The 26,703-nt window shown below is 48.3% G+C and overlaps 1 protein-coding gene and 1 pseudogene across 1 annotated transcript; one reads left to right on the forward strand and one right to left on the reverse strand.

The window, feature by feature from the left end:
* Positions 1-7,373: 7,373 nt before the first annotated feature.
* LOC144157651 (uncharacterized) lies at positions 7,374-8,985 on the reverse strand. The gene is made up of 3 exons (XM_077688470.1): positions 8,716-8,985; positions 8,248-8,450; positions 7,374-7,623 (listed from the first exon to the last, which is right to left on the reverse strand). Exons 1-3 carry the CDS (start codon positions 8,983-8,985, stop codon positions 7,374-7,376), a joined length of 723 nt encoding a protein of 240 aa, XP_077544596.1.
* Positions 8,986-19,546: 10,561 nt separating this feature from the next.
* On the forward strand, positions 19,547-19,996 carry LOC144157662 (baculoviral IAP repeat-containing protein 5 pseudogene; annotated as a pseudogene).
* Positions 19,997-26,703: the final 6,707 nt, after the last annotated feature.

The following is a 26,703-nucleotide window of genomic DNA, read 5'->3' on the forward strand; positions in this document are numbered from 1 at the left end:
CGCCAAAACAATAGTCATATATGAGGGGTGAAACCTTAAAAACTAAGTAAAGTCAGCAAAAACAAAAGTTAAATTACAAAACGACAATGAGCATGGCTGGTGTATAGGGCCAGATTTCATGATGCGTGATAGGAAATGAGGTTTAAAAATTTGACGTCTAACAAATACTCAAACACACGTTTCACAGAAACAATGGCATCGTCACCTAGAAAAAACGATGGATGCAGGGGAATATGTTGTCTGTAGAGTTCTCTGAAGTGTTTGTGTCGTGTTGTGTGAAGTGCCTTGCATGTGATTAGTATGTGCACTACGGATAGGGCCTCTCCGCACCTGTTGCACTGGGGTTAGAAGATCCCGTCAGCAGATACGAGTGCGTCGCATGGGTGTGCCCTATCCGTAGCCTACCCAAGGCGACTTCCGTGTGTCTGTTGTGTGAGTCAGCTGTGTACCGTCCCAAGTGTGGCTTTATTACATGTAGTTTGTTGTCTGTCTGTTCGTCCCAGTGTGTTTGCCACGTTCTGCGCAGGTGTTGTCTTATGTGTGGCTTGAGGTCTGTGTAAGGTAGTGTTGTTTTGTCTATTGTGTTTCGGAGTGCAGCATTGGCGGCCATTTCATCCGCCAGTTCATATCCGCCAATGCCAGAGTGGCCTGGCACCCAACACACAGTCACCTCAAGGTTTTAAGAATATGCCAGCACAATTGATTTCACGACAAGGTTAACTACATGGTTTTTCGAGGACTCTCCGGATGACAATGTACGGACGACACTCAGCGAATCTGTATAAATGATGGATTTAGGAATATGATGTTCAATATGTGACTTACAACAAGAAAAATGCCATATGCTTCTGCCGTAAAAATACTTGTCTTTACATTCATTGTTCTATATGCTTCAAAATACGGCCCATGCGCCGCACAAGACACTGCAGTGAACGTTTTCGATGCATCGCTGAAAAACTCTGCAGCCTTGTATTTATCCTGCACATACATGAAATGCTGCAAAATCCCACTTTTTGGTGTCCTGTTCTTATTCTATTTTAAGAAAGACAAGTCACATGCAACAGGACGAAGATGCCATGGCGCAACAAGATCAGTGATAGATGACTTGAATGTGTCCACGAAGGAGACCTCATGAATAGTGACCTCGTCCCTTACTCTGAGCGAGAAGGGAACAGGGATGGATGGGTGGTTTAAAAAGAGCTTTGATGTGGATGTATCATTAAAAATCGGTTTTAAAGGATGGTTGTCCATTGATGAAATTTTAGAGGCATATAACAAGTCGACATAGGTTCGCTGGTGTGATAAGCACCATTTGTCACACTCTGCATAAAGACTCTGTAAGGGCTAGTACGGAATGCGCCACAAGAGAGGCGAAGCCCCAAGTGAAGCACTGGGTCGAGCATTTTAAGTGCTGTTTTAGTGGCTGACCCATACACAACACTCCCATAGTCCAATCTAGACCCCACTAGGCTTGTGAAAATACGTAACAGGAGTTGCTTATCCGTTCCATACGACTGGTGGGACAAGATTTTAAGAATGTTGAGAGCCTTTAGACATTTATGTTTCAATTGTTTAATGTGAGGGATGAACGTAAGCCTTTTATCCAACACCACCCCTAAAAACCTGTGTTCCTTCCTCACAGGAATCGATACGCCATTAAGGATAATGTCTGGGTCCGGATGGATCCCACACCTCCTGGAGAAGACAACACAGGTGCTTTTTTCTGGGTTAAGTTTAAAACCGTTCTTGTCTGCCCAGCTGGCACGTTTTTTGACAGCTAGCTGGACTTGACGCTCACAGATGGACATATTGCATGATTTAAAAGATACCTGGACGTCGTCTACATACACTGAATAAGAAATTGTAGGTGGCAATGCCTTCCCAAGGGAGTTCATCTTAACTATGAACAGAGTGCAGCTTAGCACTCCACCTTGCGGAACGCCGTTTTCTTGCACATGAACTCTTGAGAGTGCGCCACCTACTCTCACGCGAAACGTTCTTTCGGACAAATAACTAGCAAGGGTGTTGAGCATATGGCCCGAAACACCGAAAGACTTTAGGTCACTGAGGATCCCGTAACGCCAAGCGTTGTCATAGGCCTTCTCAAGGTCAAAAAACACCGTTGTGCAAAACTGTTTGTGAATGAAGGCGTCCTTTATATAGGACTCGAGCTCAACGAGTTGGTCGTTGGTGGACCGCCCCGCCCTGAAGCCTGCCTGGCAGCTCTCGAGAAGACCATTGTACTCAAGAAAGTACACGAGTCTCCTGTTTATCCTCTTCTCGAAGAGCTTGCACATACAGCTTGTGAGGGCGATGGGCCTATAGCTAGCGGGAGAGGAAGGGTCCTTTCCTTCCTTCAGGAAAGCCACTACTATGGCCTCTCTCCAAGAGCGAGGAATGTGCCCCGAAAGCCATATGTTGTTGTATAGATGTAGGAGTGTTTCAAGAGTGTCTGGGTGTAGGTGTTGTATCATGGTGTATGTGATTTTGTCTGCACCTGGAGCTGAAGGCTTACATGTGCTCAGAGCAACGTTCAGCTCATGAATTGATAAAGGAGAATTGTAAGAAATGTGCGACTTGTTGTTATCATGCAGGGACTTCTTTTCTACAGATGTTTTGTGTTTTATGAAAGTGTTTGTGTAGTGTGCTGAACTGGACACGTGTTCGAAGTGTTGTGCAAGTGTGTTAGCCTGGTCTTCCAGTGTGTCCCCTGTTGTACTAACCAGGGGCAGGCTGTGTGTTTGTTGTCCTTTTAGTTTTCGTATTCGTGTCCAGACTTTTTGTGTGTCACTGTATGAGTTGATGGAAGTGAGGAAGGTGCGCCAACTCTCCCTTTTCGCCTCACGACGCACTCGCTTCCCAAGAGCCTTTGCCCGTTTAAAAGAAATGAGGTTATCTGACGTGGGGTACCGGCGAAGGACACCCCACGCCTTGTTCTGGGCCTCTCGCTCCCGCCTGCAGTCCTCGTTCCACCAGGGCCTCCTTGGGATGCGGGACCCACTGGAGGCCTGGGGAATGGACTTTTCGGCGGCGTCGAGGATGTGCGCCGTGACGAGTTGGGCGGCTTCCTCCACGTGTAGGTGTTTTATGGATGTGTGGTGTAGTTGAGATGTTTGTGTGAATGTGCTCCAGTTTGCTTTTGATTCATTAAACCTTTTATGGGAAGATGGACTGCTCGGGCCTATACCTATATACGTTAATGTAGTGGGGAAATGGTCACTACCATATGGGTCCGTGCCCACACCCCACTCAAGACATGGAAAGAGAACTGCGGAACCAATAGCCAAGTCAAGATGCGAGTATGTATTGTGTCCTAAGTTATGGTATGTAGGCTGTTTTTTGTTGAAAAGGCATGCTCCTGAGGATGTAAGAAACTTCTCTATCAGGCGACCTCGGGCATCCGTTCTAGAGGAGTCCCAAAGAGAGTTGTGCGCATTAAGGTCGCCTGTTATGATGTATGGTTCGGGCAGCTGGTCGACCACCGCCTCGAAGTCAGAGCTCAAAAGTGCAAAATCAGGAGAGATGTAAATGGAGCATACCGTTATTAACCTATTAAATATTATCGTACGGATTGCTACAGCCTCAAGGATAGTGTTCAGAGTGACAGGGTGGCAGGCTAAGGATTTCCGGGCGACAATTGCCACACCTCCTGAAGAGTGTGTGCAGCCAACCCTGTCCTTTCTGAATACCATGTACCTATTTAAGAAATTTGTTTGTTTAGAATTGAGGTGGGTTTCCTGGAGACACATGATACTTGGCTGACTGGCATGCAGAATCTCATACACATCGTCAAGATTTTTAAGGAGGCCTCTGCAGTTCCATTGGATGATGTTTTCTGTTCCCATTATTTAAGTTTAGGAATAACTGGAGTGTGTGTGTGTGTGTGTGTGTGTGTGTGTGTTTGTTCATGTGTCGTCTTTCGGGGCTGTTATTCTAGGATTTTTAGGCTTTTCTGTCGGCTTGGACATCGGAGGCCGCTCCTTGCGATGCGTAGCAGGCAGGAACGGCGTGACATCCATCTCCTCGTCGGATGCCAGAAGGGTGCCCGGCGGACCAGGTCCCCAGACTTGGCCCCCTTTAAGGAGCCCTTCGTTTGAGCCGCCACCGCCGAGGGCGTCTGGGGCACCAGAGGTGGCACGGGAGGGGCGGTGGCGGCGGGACCCGATGCGGGGCCCACGGTGTCCATCCGGTCGGCAACCTCCAACGCACTGGAGGACGGGGAGGCAGAGGCGGGAGCGGCACCGGTCCCCACAGAAGAGGTTGTCACCACAACCGCTGCTGCCTCAGCAAGCGGCGTGGCAACGGATTGGGCTGCCTGAGGCACCCCAGGGGGGGGGGGGGGGCGGGGGAGGGAACAGGTCAGAGTCGCTGAACTGGGTCCCTGTGGACAATAGACGCCGCTCCGCCCCCTGGCGAGCCGCGTCGGCGTACCTCCCCAGGGGGAAAGAGGCGAACCTTTTCCGCGCCTCTGGGAAGGTGATGTTCTCTGTTACTTTGACATTGATTATTTTCTTTTCTTGTTGGAATTTCTCACATTTGCGGGAGTACGCCGCGTGCGATCCCCCGCAGTGAACACAAGTGAAGGTGGTGGAGTTGCAGTTATCTGTCGGGTGGTCCTGTGCGGCGCATTTGGCACAGGTCGTTTTGCCGCGGCAAGAGTTGGTACCGTGCCCGAACCGCTGGCATTTGAAGCAGCGGCGCGGGTTTGTTATGTACGGTCGGACTGGACATCGTATGAAGCCTGCATTGACCGACTCGGGGAGCGTTGAGCAGTCAAATGTCAAGATCAAGTGTTTTGTACGAATTTCGGTGTCATTTCGACGCATGATTATCCTTCGCACTGCCGTCCCGCCCTGATCTCGAAGGCCATCGAGCAGATCTGTCTCTGTTTCGTTCTTCAGGTCAGGATCATAGATGACGCCCTGGGAACTGTTCAGCGTGCGGTGGGGTGTGATCTTTATGTCTGTATCTACCATGCGGGTTTGTTTGAGGAGGTTGATAGATTGCTGCCTGTTGTTAATTTCGATCAGGATTTCCCCTGTTCTGAGTTTCTTGACTTTGTAGGATTTCCCTACAATGCCCTCAAGGAACTTGGAGATGAGAAAAACAGACTGTGCAGTGACGGGCTTTGACTTGTCAAGAGATTCCATTATTAGAAAGCGGGAAAAATTGTCAGGTTTTGGAAATGTCAACTCTGTCAAGGGAGGAAAGGAGACTTCGGTGCGGCCCCTTTTCGGGGGCCGATCACGTTTTTGGGGGGGTTTGAATTATCCATATAGCATAGGAAAAAGCAGGGAGACGGGGGTACTTTCTTCTTTGACCTTACCCTGGTAGTCAAAGAGGTCCCGGAGCTCCCTGCCTGGTAGACAGGCAGGGAGCCCATCGGCCGGAGCTTGACCAAGGCTCCGACGGCCACCGTTAGAGGTTTCTACCCTTCACCTTAAAAACACATCACCACGGTAGGTCACAGCTTGTGTTGGGGGGCTCGGGGTCCGCGGTATCGCCAGTACCGTCACCAAGATTTCTCAAGGTGCCCCGTGCGGGGAACCCCACATAAGTTTCCGACGGAAATTCCTTGCGGATTCTCCCCACAGCACAAACAGGAAGCAACACTCTGTTGAGCCTTCCTCGATGGCCCCATATCCATCTGGCTACCATCCTATAGGCAACCGGCCGATAAATCCTGGGGGCAAAAAAAGTACGCACTTTATTATTCGCACGTAAGTCCCACACTCTATGTTCACAAAACTGGACACTCAATTGTGTTACTCTGTTCCTTCCTGTTCTACAAAAAAATCATTATCCCTCACATCGCAAAAAACTGCTCGGAGCACAGCAGGGTTCCGAAAACTTTCGAAATCTTGATGTTGCGTGATACACTCATCCTCGCTGATTTCTACGGCTTCCGCCACTGCACGGCAGCACTTGTACTCCACTGGCTCCGGTATGGGCTCGCAAAAACAACAGAGGCACCTGCACAAGCAATATTTGGCCGATGTTAATAGCGATGCATTTTTATCAGCGAAATAAAACGATCTAAAAGGGCGAATCGGTGCACAGGTGAGCCAGAAGCAACGGAGAACCGCGAGACAGTGACACGGACGCCGCTGCTTCGCGTCCGTTCAAAAGGCATCGTGACGACTCTGAAGAATCTCTGAAGATAACGCTCGTAGGCACAAAATATTGTCAGGCGGGAAGCCAGCAATAAAAAATTACGGGGGGATCAAGCGCGAAGCAGCACGCTGTAACTGCACTTTTCTGTGATGGGACAGTGCACGAAACAAATAACGAGTAAGGCGGTAACCACATGAAGCGATTTTGATGAACAACACAACAAGCGTAAGTCAGCTGTTCATAAACTAGTTGCGCCGGCGACAGCGGGTTCATTGGCCGCCGCCGTCACTTCAGTGCCCTTGGTCACCTGCCGCTTCGCTCGTAAGCTGCGCTTGTCGAGCCCCTCGCTAAAATCGGCCCTGCGGTTACCCTGTTACCCCTCCAGCGTTATTTCGCGAACAACTGTAACGGCGCTGCGCGAACTTGTACTTACCCCTCAACTTCGGCGTCGGGGGCTGCTTGCGGGCTGCCTGGATCGGGCGAAGAGTCGCCGCTGCTGCCGCTAGGCCCCAGGTCGACGTTCAGAGGCGGTGTGTCGCTGTACGGGTCGAAGCCCATATCCGCGCTCATTGCAAGGAGACGCTGTTTGAGTTCCGGATCCGACAGTTCAATGATACGGGTCCGCAGCCATTGACGGGTGCCTAGGAGCAGGAATGTAGCTAGCGATAACGGAAGTTGAGCGTCGCGATGTCACATGGCTATTCTCAGTGTTTCTAGCTGCTTTGAAAGGAGTAGAGAGGGAGGAGGAATCGATCGGCAAGGAGGGAGAGGTGCACTTAATTGCTTCTGGCGCAGCTAATACTGAATGTAGATCAATAATTCCAACGTCATTGCGTCTCTATATTGGTGCTACGCGACAATACAGGCCTTTTGCAACTTTTACAAAAGGCTTTTCTGCGTCCCTTTAACACAGTGAGAACTTCCTTCTGCATTAAATCATTTTGAAATAAATGAAACAAAGGCGAATAAACAGTTTTTAAAGTGTGACATGCAGTGATGAATGCTTGTATTCTAGACTAAACAGCGGCCTGGTGACTGCCACTTTCTAGAAATGGCAGAAGCGTGTTAAAAAGAAGTAGTTAAGCTGGTCTTTCATTGCCTCCCATTCGGCCTGCATGAGCCGAATTCGCTCAATCAGAACGAAATCCTTTCCATAGACAACAAAGTCACCCCAGCTAAGTCCCGACACCCCCATTTGGCCAACTACCTGAGCATAATAATACCCGTATATTTTCAGCCTTGAGCCATTCTCTGTGAACTCACTGCAGAAACAGCAGCTCGCCAGCTCCTACCCCTTGTTTGTCACGAAGGGTGTACGGGCACTTAATCTCCAGCACCCCATACGACCCTTCAGCTGGGTCGAACACGAGCCTGTCGGGCGATGCACCAAGCCAAGGGAAGGCGGAGTTCACAAGCAGGCCGCAGTGCAGAACGGCGACGTCGTGTCCCATGGTACGAAGCACCTCCTCATAGTGCTTTGCAGCCATGGCCTCATTGGCGATGCCGTACCTGCATACACGTTAAGAACAGCATGCCATGACGCTGCCAAATACAAACTTCAAAGATGGCATACTCTAGGCAGCCTTAAACATGCGTGGGCAACTAGCCTGGCACTATACATGCGTTATATGCAGGGTGGCTACTGCAGTGACGCTGAACAACGCAGACGACTTAATTGTCATGAGTTGCCTTGAATGTGCAAGAAATTCGAGGAAAACATCGCCTTAGGAATACAAATATTGGGTTCCTGAGGCACCTGTGCACAGCACAACAGCTTGCTACCTTGAGTCCATGAAGCTTCAGATCACTGCTTTTCGAGCCTGCGTCCAGGCATATTAAAGGTTATACTGTCTCAGCAAGCCTGCCTTCAAAAGATTACGAATGTATACAAAGCACAATAGCAATGAGGAGAGGTTTCTTAAGCACTATTCGTTATCTCAAGTTTCTGTGCCGCACAATTAGGCACCCACAATACATTCCAAACATTAAAATTTCACTGAATTCGACAAATATTATACATGTTTACGGTAAACAAGAAAATAGTGGGGAAAGAACTTTTTCAAACTGTTAAGTATGCTAGAGTTCTCCGCATCATGTTATCATTACAAGTGAGATTTCAAGTAGGTTATGCACCTGATAGGAGCCACCCTTGAAAGTTCTCTGCTGGCTGTCAGAGATTGTAGTCCTTTTAAGGAAAACTCTCTCCTTGCCAGCACAACACCAAAGTTTGAAGACGTCAGCCTCAGGCTCCGCTCTTTCGCCCACGTTGCGCTGTCCGACTGCTGCCGCGTGTTGCACTCCAGGGCCAGGGATGCCTGCCGGGTTGTCTCCACCTTCTTCCAGGGGGTAAGAAAAAGAGGAGACAGGCGAAAATGGTAACCTCTTTGTTCTAAGGTTCGACCAATTACTCTAAACAAGGCAGGCTTCTTTTAGTTGTAACGACGGCACGAAACCTAATGTACCTGCTGTGTCTGTACAAAATGCTGGCCAATATGACACACAGGAATTTGCATCGTTTTAGGGCGGCAGAAGTGAGTGCACATGAGAAAGCAACTACTTAGTGGGTCTTGGCACTGCCTGCAAAAGATAAGGTTGGCATACCTCAAGAATTCCGCTGCCTCTTTTGTGAGTGGCTGGTAGCCATGGCTGCGCATGCTTGAAAAGGTCGACCGGAGGCACCACCTGGGCGTACGGTACGGACACGGGCACAATGCCCGACGTCTGTGCACTGAAGCCGTGGGGCAGCAGTGCCTGCTGGTAAGCAAGGGGCGACGATGCTGGGGCCAGCCCGTACTTTGTTTTCTTACACGGCTGCCCCGGTGTCAGCAGCAGACCCTGGGCGAAGGCGTTGCTCGGATTTCGGGCCAGCATCTTTTGGCACAGCCTCTCCTTTGCCGCCGCTTGCTGTGCCATAGTGCGTGGGTGTTCTCGGCACTCTGTTGGTCTCGCAAGCTTGGGAACACTCAGGCCGCCTTCCCTCACGCTCCGCCAGTCAATCCCTTGGATGGAGCTCCCCGTTATGGCACTGCCACGTGGCACTCTCCCCTGCTGTGGCAAATCGGTGCACGCCATGTGCAAGGGCGCTTCTCTGAAGCACTTCGATTGCAAAAAAGCAACCGTCCGCAGCATGCCCATTAAATGGTTGCAGGCAACCTTCCCTCCAGGGCATTGACAGTTGTCATCAACAACTTCGCCGAGCTGGCCTATTGCCGCTAGAATAGTATATGGCGAAGCGTTCTTCTTGCTCCGATGGCACTGTGCTCGAACGAACACAAGTCCATTGCTGAAAAGAAGTGTTCAGAATGTGGTTACTTCTACCAACTTTTATATGCTGCAAATAATACAACCACTAAAAACACAGACGCTGACCAACTCACCACCACCACCCATAAAATGGAGGTGTGTTTTAAATGCGGAACATTTCTTAGGCTCGCCAACTCCTCCGTCCATAGGCGTCCGCAGCTCATGACGTCACGTCGAGGCGCAGGTGCGCACCTCTCTCCCGTACTCTCCTCGCTCTCAACAACAGCTGCGGTGGTGCGGCAGGAGCGCGTCTGCGCGCGCATGCGCCGTAGCTGCCCCGTGCGCGTCGTCGCTCTCAACAACAGCTGCGGCGGTGCGGGGGGTGCGCGTCTGTGCGCGCATGGTCAGTAGTTACCCCGTGCGCTCCATCGCGCTCAGCAGCAACAGCGGCAGGTGTACACGTGATAGCGGCGTGCTAGCGGCATGACAGCTGCGTGACAACAACGTGGTGGGGGGCGTGGAAAGGTCGCGCGGTTGTGTACGGAAATGAGCGCATGCGCGTCTCTCCGCCATACTCCTCTCCCTCTACAGCGCACTCGGCGTATATAAGCGGCGGAGCGCGCGTTCGAACTTCAGTCAAGTGCGTCTTTACTTGCCTTTCGTTTGGCCCCAGATGAAGTATAAGCGATAGAAGCAACAGTACCGTCAACAAGTTAAAGGGACACTGAAGTGATATGTAAACATTGCGGGATTACTAGTGCAAATTGTAGCCCGGAGTCCCCATGCCATGTTTCGGCGCGTTTACGCGATTTTATTTAGTAAAAAAATTATTCGAAAATGCTGTCCTCCTCTCTTTACGCTCGCCCATTTTCTGTGGCGTTTTCGTGTGACGTCGGGAGGAGCCGAGCTCGCAATTGGCTGCGCTACTGGCGCTACTGCACGGCTCCCCAGCCTTCAGACAGAGTCAGTCGGACCAGCGTTTCGTCCGCCGGCCGCCGACGGGTCGTCGCAATCCGCTCGCTCAGTTGAAACGAAGCCAGGACACGTTTGTAAATGGAAGAATGTGCCTTTCTTTACTTGGTTAGTTTGTACACTGTATATATCTCCAAGTCAAGGTCGCTTCACACAAGCGCTGCACAAGCGCACGTGCGACGCTTCGCTGACTGGTACGCCAGTAGGAAAATGTAAGGCCTCTTGAAGGCGGGAGAAGAGTAAGCGAAGTCAATATAGGTAATAAGGAAATACAATCAACTGATACTTTTACCGTACAGCGTAAAACAAGGGTACGGGAAGCACTTTTTTGCGCTAGGAGAACTAGCACAGCGGCCAGCAGCACGACTACGCATCTGCGAACGCTTTTCCGTCTAAGAAATGCAATTGCTAGACGTGAGATATTGTGGAAACTTGGGGGATGCTTACTGCACGAGCGCAAAACAACAAATAGTCACCTAAGCTGGTTCGAATGCTAAAACTAAAGTATAAACTGATTATACATTATATACCTAGTATTTCCAGGGTCAGTAGCGCTCGTTCGTGGCCGAGTCGTTTGGAGCGCTAGGTGTGTCAGTGCAAGTGTTTTGCAAGTCACGAGTTCGAATCCCCGCGGGTACGTGCTTTTTTTTTTAAAGTTAACTTTTTCGTTTTCCGCCGATGTTTTCTATACTGAGTTCACCTTTTTTTTGGGCCGCAACTTTCATTGCTCCACGAACTAGTTCACAGAACGCGCGCAGGCTGGCACTGGCGCGCTAGCGAGTTCTCGTTGGCGTGCTCTTGCCATAAGCACCGAATGCTTGCGGGCAGTGGGCACAGGCCAGAATAACCAGACCCTTGGCCTGGTGCGAACATGCTTTTTACGATACAGACATGAGTGAGGCAAGCTCCAAATATAGGGGAAAAGCGCATGGCATTTGAGCGTCTGCGGGGACCGGGAGGGCGTTCATGCACTGCGTAGGCCTCGGCTAGTGAATGCTACGATTCCAAGTCGTCCTCGGAGGCTTATCTTATGCATTTTAAAGCCGACAGCATGGCAGAAGCGCGGTACGATGATTACTGAGATATTGAGAATGCCCGTCCAACAACGCCATTGGTTGTGTTTTACAGAACCGAAACCGAAACCGAAACATGGTTGATTGCTAACCTTGAGCATCGTCCAATCGTCTAAGCTAGGGCATCGTCCATCGCACTAGGCCGGAGAAGTGACTTGAGGAAAGTTCAACTTTTTGAAGAATGCCCAGGGTTGTTTGCGAAAATTCCAGCCGACCTTCAAAGTCTCGTTATGAGGTATAGGACGCCGGGTGGAGACGCGTCATGAAGATGTGATACAAATCCGAACGTACAAGCCTTATGGTTGTTAAATAGCAAACTGGCCTACGTTTTCGTGTCTGCTGCATGTCATCTAGTTTTTTAATGACGGCAAAGAATGCATTTTCAGCAGAGAGAAATGAGGCGAACTTCAATACCGGTGCCAGGAAACGTTATAAAACTTCAAAATCACGAAAGCACACACAGCCGCTTCGTCAGGTGGAAGCATGTGAACAAAACTGAAAGCCTATCAATGAAGCTTCGGGCGGATTCACAATCCACGGATAATTCACAAAGTCGAGAATAGGAAAGAGAGAGAAAAGCTCTTATTGAAGAAGGAATGCCAACATGCGTGCGTGGACATGCTCCTCTGTAGGAAGGGGTATGTGGAAAAGATAGATGATTAGTAAAAGAAGGAGTAGTGCAAGAAAGAAAAAAAAGAGATAGCGTCATATATAGGGGCATGAAATGTAGGGAGGACTTTTAACATAACGGTGCTATAATGTCTTAGCTACGCCAAATAACGCAACCAAGACTTTCAGCTAAGTGGAGGGAGAATGCTATGGTCCAAGTATCAGGCTCAGCGTAATTGGTTCACGGTGAAGACATTTCATCTTCTGCTGTAACCGGCTGCTTGCGTCGGTGTAGGTGGAGCACTGTAGGAGATATGCTCGAGGGTTTCGGGGGAGGACGAGGAGGAAAAAAACGTTATTCCAGCAAGTGGTCAGAGAAGCGCGGTGGCTACTGACGTAAGGCTGGTGGCAACTTCGGTGGCTCTTTTGATCAGGACTTCTTATATATTCCTGTTAGAACTATCCAACGCCTCCCTCCACTGTTCGCTACTGGTGATTGGAGGGAAGGAGTCTTGGGGGCACTCCCATATAGGATGGCTTTGTGAGGCGTGCTGTCCACACAGGGGGCATGGTGACGAAGGGAATTCTGTTGGATGGCTGTGATAGAGGCGAGCTCTGCTTGAGAAGGCGTGTGTTTGCAATTGCCACCAAATCCGCACCTGCGTTATCGTAAGGGACAGTTGTCGCAATATGGGCTTGGATTCTAGCATATACAATGTAAGTAGGCATTAGTGAACGCCGTTAAGTCGCACTCTATGAAATGACGCTTCCAGCCGACGAGGCAGTGAGCGCATGAAGAACTGCGCTCAGGTGTTGCCGATCCATCTGTAAATATTACGTCATTGCTGAGTAAAATTTGTGAATATGAGCAAGCGGAATCTGTAGTAGAGCATTTTGGGTTATGCGCTTTTTTTAAATCAATTCCAGGTATAGAATTTTCTATGGTGACAGGTGACAGAGTCCATGGCGAAAAATCCATGGCGGCGCCTGATTTGGAACGGAAGCATTAATTATCCTCACTGTTTTCCTAAGCTGGAAGCGTCTTGATCCGCACTACGAGCCAGGAAATGGGTTGTAGCAAGTAGCCTGTGCCTAAAATGATTGCGTAGCGTCTCTGGAAGCCGTAACACATCCATGGGTGGTCAGCCAGCTTCTGCAATAGTCCCAAAACATGACGAGCCTGCAGGAAGGCCAAGGCACTTCCTCAAACAGTTGTTCTGTCCAATAAGTACAAAACCAACATACACACAAATCAGGCTGTAGGTTTGTTTCGCACTTATTCGACAAAATGGGCAGGTTGTAGCGTAAAACACAACTGGGGCATAACTAGCCCCGTAAAGTGACTCGTTAATTAGTTAGAAGCGTTAAACATAGCTCCGTAGCAGACGACACGCTGCACTTACCGGCGGATCGCCCAGAAATCAGGCGCCCTCCAGTGGGCCTAGTAGTTCTTCCGGAGCACGCCGCAGCCTTTCACGCACAAGCCGCCGCAAGCTATCCACTAACACCACTCAGTCGCCAGCGACATCTTACATCACGGAGCAGATGCTCACTCAAGCTGGTGCCTGTATTAAATTTAAAGCAAACAAGAAATTGCAAAAGGCGTCAAGAGAAATAGTTGCCCTTAAGATTAGATCACATCTATCAGGAATGAACTCCAACAGTTTATGAAAAAAGTGGGAGAAACACTTCAAACTTTCCAGTCCTCAACAACCCCTCCCAGTGAAACGAAACGAAAGAAAAAACATTAGCCGTCCAATGTTGCCCCCAGCTATACCACCTAACAGAACCAAATTACAGTGGAATAGCCGCAGTTTCTCACAAAGTGGTCCGCTCCTCAAGTACCAAGTGAAAACGCTCCCTCCAATGGCATTACTGCTTCAGTAAACGCGTGGTACTTGTTATATATTAGATTATACCACCTTTTCAGATTCCTCTATTTCAAACCGAGCCAGCTCCTCCCACGGCCCCACCCCAGGGTTAGCAGTGGTACTAGTCCACAAATCCTGCCACGCCGTCCAGTACCGTTGGGACCAAGCATGCAATGATGACCGAGAAATGGTCACGGACCTCGTTACGACGCCAGGAGTCAAATCGATGCTGATTGTGTCTGTATACTACAAGCCAAGATCCGGCGCCATTTCCCCATCACAATAAGACTGCATACCCTATCTTTTTTCGCTACGATTCACCGGTACCATTATTATTAGAGGAGACTTTAACGCTCGCCATTCCCTGTGGGATACTCGACCACTAACCGTCGAGGCCAACTACTGGAGCAAACTCTTGAGTACAGCCCCCTTCAACTAAGAAATAAATATGGCATCGCCACCCGGATTGAACTTTCCTACGCTCAAAGCGATACTACGCCGAACCTCACCCTAGCTACCCCTGGGGCGGTGAAGACCTGGTGCACGTTTGACAGCACCTCGGGTAGTGACCATTATCATATCATGCTTCAAATTAATAGCCACAAATTCCGCACTAAACGTGCTTACCGTCAGATAAACTGGACCTCGTATCGATCCCAATTCAACATCTCATCTCAACCTACCCTTGAGGAATTCATCAGGCAAGCACTTTTGCTCTAAAGCTAAGAAGTAACCAGCACGGCAGATGTGGATTGTCCTGATTCACACATGTTAGAACTTCCCCGCAAGGCAGAATGGCTTACCAAATGATATCGTTACAAGAAAAACGCCATCACCACCTATTGCAGCTAAAACGCCACTGCCGCCCTATTCGCGAATGGTCACTTTAAAGCGAGAGAAGTGGCAAGGTTGCTATCAAGATCTCGGACATGAATCTGGCCTATCCCATTTTTGGGGAATTATTTGTACCATAAATGGCAGTGCGAAGGTGCGTCTGCCGATCTTGGATGAAATGTGCCTTCAAAAAGACTACTTGCAAGTGGATGATACCATCACTCACACGTTATTTCCACATGCCGTTATGGACCCATTAACCCTCCCACCTTTACCAATTATCAGCATTGACCGACCAGTGCCGGAGCTCGATTCTCCTTTCTCTTTGGGCGAACTGCAAGTAGCCATTTCTCCAGGAAAGCCCAACTCTTCCCCCCGCCACGATAAAGTAAAACTGCACGACCTCAGAAACCTTCCGCCGCACGGCCTCGATACTCTACTACACTAGGCCAACCACTCTTCGGACTCAGGTGCGATACCTGATCCCCTTAGGGTTACGACCATTCATCCGACACCATAGCCCAGTAAACATTCTCGGAATCCACAGAATTTTCAGCCCATAGCTTTAACCCCGGTAATATGACAGCTTATCGAGCATATGCTTAACAATCGACTCGTCCACCACTTAGAAAGTACAAATTGGTTTCACTCCGTCCTCACTGGTTTCTGTCCCCATTTTGCTGCCCACGAGTACCTATGGCTGCTCCGGAGAGTTATTAATCGAACGTCGCGCAAGGCCTTGCCTAAATACGTCCTCACACAAGGCATTTGATAATGTCAGCCAGTCAGGTATCCTTCGAGAACTTTCCCTCGCCTTCCCTAGCCAAAAGGTCCAGGGCTGTGTACGCGGCTTTCTTCAGCATCGGCCGATCCGCCTTAACGCTCAAGGACACCAGCCCATAACATTTTACCTCGATAGAGGAGTCCCACAGGGGTCCGTTTTGGCTCCTCTCCTCTTAATTCTGGCAATGAACCGTCTGACCTGAACTCTTGAGGTGTGCACGGCCACCCGATCTGCGCTTTATGCGGGCGATATTGTGGTATGGACATAAGCCCAGGATTACGACTAGAACGAAACTATGCAAGCAGAGTTGCAAACAGCAGTCCTCCTGAGCTTGGAACACACGCTTTCCCAATCCCCAACCAAGACAGAACTGCTAAGCGTCGATGGTAAACGGGGCCCAAGTAAGGAACAAATCATCTCCTTTCAAGAGGGGGATACGCTACACTAATCCCCCAATGGCACCATTCGACTGCTGGGCGTTCCCGTCAGCAGCTGTTATAGCCCAAAACAGTGGATAGCTTCACTTAGGAATATCTGGCGTTGCACCTTATACCTAGTTACCCGGATATCAAATAAATATGGCGGGGCGCACCAAGCAGCCTGCCCCATGCTTGCCCGTGCTGTGGCCCATGGGTGCTTCACTTATGGCTTCCCGGATTATGAATTACGACATCCACATGTAAATGCTTTCCACCAAATGAATCGGCATTTTCTCCGTGCGATTAGTGGCCTCCCCACATTCACAAGGGTAGACACTCTACACGAAGCCGTTCCCCTTCCGCCTCTCACTAACCTCATCGAAGAGGCAAAACTACGCTTCCAATATCATCTGGACCATTCGCAACAAAGAAAAAAGCTCCATAATAGGGACCACCTAAATAGTAACTCTGACATCACCGATTTGCCGACAGTACTCCCTTTGTGGGAACACTCACACATTAGAATTCTATGCCGATGCCCGATCCGCCGGGATAAAAGAAAAGCATGCGAACAATACGTTCGCACTCTCTCAGATGACAAAGCACGCGACGAAGCTGACATCTACACCGACGTAGCTCTGAATGGAACGACGGCAGCCATAGACTGGACATCTGCGGACCGATTGCGGACCTATGGCTCCCTCATCCGCACCCGCTGAAGCCCAAAATCACACCTTACATACTAAAAACCAACCTTCGTCTCAGGATTTCTTTGCTCAACTATTCAATCAGCTTGGAAATTTGAATGAGGAAATCAAAAAACCTCCGCTCAGACAATGCCATCCCCAAGCCAGAATCTCGGTCCCTCAAGAACGATCTCACCCCCTCCGACAGGAAATGCAGGCTACTCTCGCCGTCAGTTTTTTTTACACTTCAATGTACTTTTTTTACCCACCTGCTATGATTTCTCACGAGATTGGGAGAATTTCTAAATAAATAAAGTTCCGGAGGCCTTGAAACCATTACCAACGCAGCGCCCGTTAGACAAGACAGAATCAATGGCTGTGGCTCGCGTCCCCATTGCCGCGCAGTACCATACGCTCGCACAGTCGATGGTAATACTTGCGGCCCGCCTTCAGATGGTCACGACACCCTCTAAGCAACAAGCCACGGCGATCCTTCAATGGAATTGCTGTACCTACCGAGCAGTGCAGCCTCTCTACAACAGTACATACTTACTTTAGACCCACAACCATATATTATGGTATCACAGGAAACAAATGGAACTAACAAGCTCCCTCACTACCTCTCCTATGAAGATCCCTTGAAGAAAGCTACAGCTACTTTAGTTCGTAACTCCATTCAAGCCACACAGCATCTCACGCCACAAGCCGGCTGTGAACACACGCTTGTGGAGGTCCTCCCCCTTCCATCAAACAAACATCTAATCTATTTATTTTGAACACTTACTGTCGCCCTTCCACCAAGACCCGAGCTCCAGAAGACAATTTAGGAAGCAATCAACCTCGCTAGGTAGTACTTTAACGCTTCACACCAGCTTTGGGGGTACAAGTTAACACAAGAAAATGAAGAGCGTGGTGTCAGCCATCGAACACCTCAGACCCACCTTCTTGAATTATCCCAACATGCCGATCCACACAGGGACTATTCCATGCCATGACACAAGCGCGGACCTCTCTCTGCTATCGGGACAACTTGATGTTAGATGGAGTAATACTCAAATAAATCTTGGCTCGGACCCCGACATTACCCACCTCCTCCTCCGACACCGGGATTTCAAAGCCCGCACCGGCTTCGCCCGTATCCCCAATCACAAGGTCTTGCCAAACTTGGGGACGAATCACGAGTGACCCTATTAACTCATTTCAATGAGTTCTGGTAGTCTTGGAAGCTTCCCACGCAATTGAAGACAGCTGAAGTGCGTTTCATCCCCAAGCTAGGCAAATACCCACATATCGACCACCTCAGGCCGATTTCACTCACCTCCAGTATTGGAAAAGCACTAGAGCGCATTATCCTCAAGAGACTCCAGCAGCACTTAGAAGATACGGGACAGATGCCAAACTCTATGTATGGATTTCGTCAACACCTCGGCACCCAAGACATGCTCCAACTGAAGGAATAAATAACCGCATCAGCCACCAGCCTCTCTCATCGAGACATCCTTTCCCTGGGGATTTGGTAACGGGACTCACGCGGAAATTCTTGGTCTGCTTCATCAGACTGGCTGCTGAGGGTGAACCTACAGATACATCGCCGATTTTCTCACACATCGCCGAGCCATCCTCAAATTAGGGGATCTAACCTTTAAACGAATCCAACTCGGCAGTCGCGGCACGCCCCAGCGGTCTCTATTGTCTCCCCTCCTGTTTAACATTGCAGTTATTGACCTTCCCGCTGCCCTATAGCAAATGGCCAACCTTTGACATGCGAATGATATCACCCTGTGAAGGGGCACGGCTTCTCTCGGGGCATTCAAGAAACTCTCCAACGTGCTGCGGACGCAGTGAACGCATATGCCCAAGCCAATGGCCTCTGCTGTTCTCCTCAAAAGTCAGAATCAATTATAGTTCGTAAGCACAGCCTCAACTCTGACCCTGACAAAACTTCGATTATCCTGGGTGGACACACTGTCCAACCGGCGGGGACGCGTCAAAACAGCAGACGACGAAATAGCACGCGACAGAAGAGCACCGACATAACAGCACGGCGTCAAAGGGGCACGCGACATACAGCACGCGGCAGAAGAGCACTGCGCAAAAGCGCGCGCGATAAAAGAGCACAGTGACAAAACACAAAACAGCACAGCGACAAAAGGATACGGTTTTATCGAATGCCTAACCGGGCAATTGTTTAGATTTTAACACGCATACAAACATTAGAGAGGGCGCAAAATGCTCTGTGCGAGTTTGTCGCGGGCCGATCGAGTGGGACCGCCACCTTAACGTCGTGCGCCCCCGGAAATGCTCTGCAATTGATCGTGCCCCTCGCGAGTGGGATGTTTAGTTTTCTGCCGCAGCAAGAACCAGGCGGCCTCCTGCGCAGTTTGTGGAGCATACCCACTTGGGGGATTGGCCAGGATCGTTTCACTTACTACATGCCGGTTACGGCAGGGTTTGACTCGAACTTTGCGTTCAGCCCTTCGCCTGAAAGCGCACGTTATCTTCGGTTTAGACGGTCGTACGATCGCCGCCAAGTTTTCTTAACACAGCTCCCACGCTGGAGCAGTGGGAGGACCAGTTGACCAGCTCACTCCCTCGAAACCAGCAACGAATGGTGGACCCCGCCGTGCAGCCAAGGACCAAGGCTTCCTGGACTATAGGATGCCTTCCACAAAGAAACGCATACAGTTCAGCAAATGTTTATTTATATTGTTACAACGGCCCCTCGTGAATGTAGCTGGCATCGCAGACGACGAGGAGAAGGAACCTTACAGCGCGTACGGTGGTCGCTCGTGAACGAAGACGAAGCAAAACGCTCGGGGCGCGGTTCGGCCAGCCGGTTGCTACTACACCACCTCTCATCAGACGCTTCCGCGTCGCTCTGCGGCTGGTCTTGCTCTGCGGCTGGCCACGAGAAGTTCGTCCACCCTGAACATCCTGCGCCATGGCCGTCGACCTGACCCTGAACACCGTGCTGCGGCGCCGAACAGACCTGGACATGGACCTGGAGGAAAACCGACTGGCGTCTTTCGCGCACTGGCCGCTGACGGACAACTGCAAATGCACGCCGGAAAGAATGGCGGAAGCCGGATTCTACCACTGCCCGACCGAGAACGAGCCGGACCTCGTGCGCTGCTACGTGTGCTTCAAGGAGCTGGACGGCTGGGAGCCCGACGACGACCCGTTCGGGAAGCACTCGCGTTCCACCGACTGTGCCTTCGTCCAACTGGGCAAGAAGGAGCGCGAAATGACGCGCCTCGACTACATCAAGCTGCAGTGCGAGCGCGCCAAAAACAGAGCCCGCAAGCGGTACGAGGTGCGCATGACTCAACTCGACAGAGCGAAATGCGAGGTTAAGCACGAACTGGACAGGGTACGAAGGAACGTGCGTTGATTGCCGAGTACGACGGGCCCTAAGCTACGCTTCATAATTGGCTTGAAGGTCTTTTACTTTTTATCTTTTATCTAGTGTTTATCGAAAAAGCGTTCTTTCAGTGCTGCGTGCTTTTCGTCGCCAATAATCTCGGAACTTCGCAACTTTCATGTCTCTGGCCACTTTACTCTCTCCCTTCTGCAGAAATCACAAATATTTGCAATAAAGAGTTTGAAAATCTCCAACTGTGTCGAACCCTGCTTTTTCATTTGTTTGACGGGTTACAAAATAGCTCACGGTCAACAACTGAGATCCTAAAATTTAGTACACGCTTGTGTAGCTGAACCTGTCAGTATATTTGAGGGTGTGCGAGCGTTCGAAACCATGAATACTTCGCGAATCGTTCTTTTTAAAGACGATAGTCTTTCTTGGGCTACTTAAACCCAGAAATTTTGGTCTGTCTGTATGTCTGTCTGTGACTCGATCCAGCCACCTGGCAAAAGTAAAATCGATATTGCGCAGTAGTCATGTATACTCACAGCCAAACGTAAACATCTAAGCCCGGTTTATATGTTCATACTTGTCAACTTTGTTGAACACGTACAAGACATTACGCAAATATAAGACAGGAAATTAGTACACAAGGGATATTTACAATGTTCCTTAATTAAAAAACCCATGGATGCTTGGTTTTTCGATAGCAAATGATATTCTACATCTACTGCAGAAAACCGCCGCCTCCTGGCGGCATATGAAAAATCACGCGGCAGTAGCAACGAGAGGTTCCACTAGCTAGGTTCCACGTTCTGCTTGGAACTATATGAACGCACGTGGAGCACGGCCACGCGGTTCTATAAACCTTGTTTCTTGTTTTGGCCACAGTTTTTGATGTTTCCCTTTCCTTTCCCCTCTCTTCATGCTGGCCAGTCGTGTTTATAAGTGCCGGTTCTGCAATAAACTTTTTTGTTGAAAGTTAGCGCTTGTCCCGTCCACTCCTCGTCCTGTGTTTTTATTTAGCGCTTGTTTTCTAGGCTGACGATGAACCAACACGCCCAAACCTTTTCCCTTCTCAAGAACCCTCCGGGCCTTTTTGGTGACACAGTGTTAGGTTTCCGGTTTCATGGCGCTAAGTTCCGGGGTTCGATTCCCGGACCTCCGCAACCACAGGTATTTCTCAGGCTTCGAGGCTTTTTGCTGAGACTGATGGAAGGAGCTTGGTCTAACCAGCTGTGCTGTAAAAATGACTAAAAATTCCCCATCCCACGCATGCAGAGAGCACAAGGAAGATTTTTCCAGCATGTTATTATAGATTGCCCAATATACTCCCGGTCACAAATATTCTTCCACCGTGCTCCCGGTAAAAACGTGAACTATACCACAAACAATAGCAGTAGCTAACTATATTATGGTGGGTCCAGGAACTAGAAGGTATATGGCCTGACGCTGGCCGTCAAAATAAAGTCCGTGCCATCAATACATTCTTTAACTCAGCAGGTATCCCTTCAAAATATTAACGGATAGTGTAAGCCTTTCACCTGGAATTCCAGAATACGAACCCAGAAAGACCAACTAGACCTCGGGGCCCTGTCTACTTTGTCGTGTACTTGTGATTTTTTAATCGGGTCTATGGCCCTTCGTTGAGTGAAATGAATAGCCGGGGTTTGCTGGCGTGCAACCCTCACTATGAATAAACCAGTTAACCGAGCTACCTACCTATTTTTAAAGACCTAGATGGGTTCCTCTGCAAGAAAAACTTTAAACATAGCTTTACTGAGGCCCCGGATTCAATACATTGCATGCCTTACGCTGCATCAACCTACAGTGTCAGCCTATATATATATATATATATATATATATATATATATATATATATATATATATATATATATATATATATATATATATATATATATATATATATAACGAATCAGAATAGGAAAATGAGGGGCTCGTAGAAATAACACAGAAATTAGGGTTGGCAGTCAAGAAAACCTCGGAAAGCAAGGTTTTCTTTTCTTTCCGAGGTTTTCTTGACTGCCAACCCTTATTTCTATATATATATATTTGGAAAAGGGCTGGCTTAGAGGCCTATAAGGATGGTAGGGAGGGATTAGGTCCAGTTTAGTTTCTGGATTCTAATCCAGGGAGGGATTAGATTAGCGCATCCGGAGGACTGGAGTACTCAGCCCATAGGTCTACGGGCAATCACAATATATATATATATATATATATATATATATATATATATATATATATATATATACAGTAGACTCTCGATAAACGGAACTTTAAGGGACTGGAAAAATTAGTTCCGTTTAACAGGAGTTCCGTTTCCTGAGAGAGATGTTCTAAGGTGCAATGACTGTAGCTGATAGTTTTCAGAAAGCAAGAAAACTACAAAAAGCGTAGGACAAAGTTGATTTGGCAACAATGAGTCACTGTGCAGTGCAAAATGCGTCAATTATTTTTGTTTGAGTCCTTGCAACTGCATCTTCACGGAGGCTAGAGGCCTCAACTTCGCGAGTGCTTACGAGCCACCGAATTTAAAAGACGGCAACGTGGTAATGAAGGACGAATAGCACAGCGATGGCACGAACGATGCGACAGGAGGTGAGCCCTGTAGCCTCGGCGTCTAGAATCGAGACCGAACGACTGGTACAAGAACTGCGATGTTGCATTCGTTGCGCTAACACGGCTAACCACTTACGAGACGAGGCTTACGAGGCCAACAAGGCTAAAAAAGCGTGGAGGAAGAAAAAAAAAAACAAGAACGAAACAGCCGGAACCCTAAAAAGCTGTATCTCATGCCAGTATTTTTCACAAGAAGTTTCATTTCTGGTTCCGTTTACACAGGGATGCGGAAATTTTAGTTCCGATTACCGAGAGTTTTTTTACGTTGTCTGAATACAAAATCAACCAAATTCCAGGCAAGTGTTCCGTTAAAGCGGCAATTTTGTTTAAGCTATTTCCGTTTACCGAGATTCTACTGTATATATATTGTCGCGTACTATAAACACGCAGATGCTGAGCCGGGGTCTTTGAAGAAGACGACCGGGTCAGTACAAGCAGCCAGAGCCTTTTTAGTGGGATAGCTCGAGCACAGGGTTCCAAGCGCGAGCGCCAGAGCTCTGAATGACAATGATGAGGGAGCCCGCGCACTCAACCACTTCTTCGTCCTCACAGTCGTCTCTTCTTTGCGTGATGAAACACGTGACAATATATATATACCGTAATCCCTTGTTATAACGAAATCGGTTCACTCGAAATATCGCTTTATTCGAAATTTCTTCCGGTCCCAACCCAAGCACATGCATTTTAGGCCGCATTACTCAAAGCGCATGAAGAGCTGGACCCGCTTAGAGCGAAGTGGCGAGCGGAGGCATCGCCGAGCGATAGAGCGGCGAGTCAGGCGGTCAACATGGCGGGTTAACACGCTGGTGTTTCCCCTGCGATTTTCTCGAGCCGGTCATGCTCGATTCGTGCCATGCGACTTTAGACAAACGGTCCAAATGCGTGGTAGGGTGATTTAATTTTGTTCCTAGACATTAGTGCACGCGATGGTGCGCGAACACTGACACTCGAAGCTGTGTCGTCGACAGCGGGGCGCCGAAAAACTCTTGTTCTGTAAAATTCACGGTTGCACACTTCGCGAAAAAGAACTGCCCAGTGGTCATGCAAAACCCTAGTGCAAAACCTGTCAGTATTCAGGATTGCGCTGTGTACCCACAATGAGCGGTTAATCATTGCTTTTTGAGCTCAACAAAAACAAACTCGGACTCCGAGCCACGGAATTTGCAACTTTTACCAGCACGAAATTCTCGTAGCTTTCCGTGACGCCGGCACCCCTCCCCCCCCCCCCCTACATAAAAGTGGCCACTACCTTCTCCTCCTCATTCACTCTGCCGTCTGAAAGGCGTTCGGACGCCAGTCATTGTTGGTCAAATTGGAAAAGGCGTTGCTCGCGCCCTGCAAGAACATGAAACAGCCAAAGCTGACTGCCTTTTTTGCACGTGAATAAAGTTTTTCTCCACTGAAAACATCGTGCGTGATTTCTCGTAGTTGTAGCGCAATTAAAGTTCAAATACTGTAGCTTCCCTTGAGTTGTCTCTTATATCAAAATACCGCTTATAACAAAATTTTTGCCCGTCCCGCTGTCTTCTTTATAACGAGGGATTACTATATATATATATATATATATATATATATATATATATATATATATATATATATATATATATCAGTGTATCGAACAGAAAAAAATACCGGTTCGGTTACGGTTCTGGTTCAGACGAAATCATTTCGTTCCTGTTCAGTTCCGGGTCGACAAAATAACGTACCGAACCAGTTCGCTGAGTTGCATTGTCACTTAAATTAGAAAAAAAAACATTTTGTATAAAATGACAGTCACATCAAAATACAAACAAAAATTCAAAATTCTGCTCTTCCCCAAGGGCAGTGGCGCAATTTCAAAGCAAACTTTAAACTACAAGATAGAAAAACAGTTGAAGTGGCGATGATTTACTACCTACTTTCTCACCCAGACTTTATGTTGTCCTAGCGACTATTCATAAAGCCACCGCCAAGAGATATGACGGTGGGATATATTTTCTGCCCTTTCCTTTTTTGTTGAATTCGCAATCTTCGCTATGGCATCGCCCATCACGCTAAGCTTCAAGCTTTAAATTTAGGCCTGCGTATTGGCACGTTCAAATTCCAGTGCTTAATACCAATTTGTAACAAAACAGAAAAAAACCTACAACAGGCACATAAATACTACCAATGAATTAGATTACTTGGTCACCCTCAATAATTTGTTAGCTGTCTCCTTATCGAATGTGTTAGCCACACTTTTGTTAAAAGTAAGGTTTAGTTAACGCTCAGTCACTGCATTAGTGCTCTGACCACTGCAATTCCTTTTGCGATAGCTATACTGGATGTGTGCATTACAATCGTTATGTCATCGTACCGCCTGAGCCCCGGCCATCGTTCCGTGTTCTACATTGCAGAATCTTGTAACAGAATATGCTGTTACAAAATGAAAGGAAAATTCGACATGCGGAGATGATCGAGATGAGACTTTTTTGGGTAGACGCTCTTTAATTCGTCCACAGCAGTGCTCCCCTCCGGAACAAGTAGCAGTAGAAGTAATGTAGCGAGTTGGGCAGTCAGTACAAGTGCACCTTCGAAATAAAAGCAGGTCTGAAAGAGACAAAACTGCAGAACAAGCAGAAAAGATGATCGCTGGGCGAATCGGACAACGCGAGATACCGGCCTGCCTTTCTGCACCTGTCATCTGCTTTATTACTGTTTCTGCTTCCAAGACAAGGTCGAGGGCTGCAGTTTCTTGCCAAGGGATTAAGTGCGCACTTTAAAAGTTTTCCCTGACATATCCGTTGTTATTTGTATCTGTGAAAAATGGAACTTGTCCACTGTACTGCCCTCAAAAAATGATCACGGAACTCACTTCCTTTCCATTGATGACACTTTCGGTTGTTAGGCAGGGCAAAGAAAAGTATAGAGCAATTTCCACGTTTTGGTGCTTTTTTTACTTAATTTTTGCGTAATATTTTAAAACAACGTGATTTGTCTTTTCTTTTTTGTTGTTTTCCGTTTAAACACATTTAGAAAAAACTGGCGCATTTCATGCCCCGTTCTATACCTCTGATCCGTGGCGCAGCTTATGTTTAAGGCCGGCAGACTTATTTTAACCAGCTGCTGATTTTAAACGTGGATCAAAATCTCTAAACACCGACGTTCTCGATTTTCATCTACTTCAGAAAAACGGTCGTGCGAAAGGGAGATCGAGGCCACTTGTGGTCAGCAGCGAACGACTTAGCCACTGAGAAGCTCCTGCGGTCACACTTGTCAAGTATTAATAATTCGCAGGTGTCGGACCTTTCAAACAAATTACGAAATGCAAAAACTTCGCACACACCGGGTGTGGGCTTTCACTGTTGCGCAGTGGAGCACTCCTGCAGCCCGATTGCTCCAATAAAGTCGCAGCTAGTGAAGGGCAAAGTCGTTTTATATCCCCTGCAAGCTGCCGAGAATGACATTTCGTTTGGTCAGCTTGCACCACGCTCGCGCTTCCAGCAGCAACAGACCATTGCTACATTGGTGCTCATTCATTTCCCAGGTTGGTACATATAGAGCGTGAGTGTTCAATTGTCTGGAGGGGAAAGTGCGCGAGCGGGTACGAAGTTGATGGTACGTGAAAGAAAAAAAGGCCTGAATTGCATTGGCTGTGCAATATCAACAACGGAGGGTCGAACCGTTTCGGCATTTCTTTTTTCGGTTCAGTTCCCGTTCGGGTTCAGCGTTCTCAAAATATAACGGTTCGGGTTCGGGTTTAATTCCGGCAAAAATACCGGTTGAGTTCCGGTTTACTGATCGGTTCAGATATATATTTATATATATATATATATATATATATATATATATATATATATATATATATATATATATATATATATATATATATATATATCAGGGTGTCGAACCGGCACCGAACCGAACCGAAAACCGGAACCGAACCGGTATTTTTGCCGGAACTGAACCCGAACCATTATTTTTTGAGCCGGCTGAACCCGAACCGGAACTGAACCGAAAAAAGAAATAACGGTTTCCGGTTCTCGACAAAACGGTTCGACCATCCCGTTATTGATAACGGGTGGTAAGTGTCATTAGGGGCTTCTTTCTTTCACGCGCCATCAACTTCGCAATCTCTC

This window comes from Haemaphysalis longicornis, unplaced genomic scaffold, assembly GCF_048455015.1.
Source record: "Haemaphysalis longicornis isolate Haplotype H1 unplaced genomic scaffold, Haemaphysalis longicornis Haplotype H1 scaffold_1, whole genome shotgun sequence".
Lineage (NCBI taxonomy): Eukaryota > Metazoa > Arthropoda > Arachnida > Ixodida > Ixodidae > Haemaphysalis > Haemaphysalis longicornis.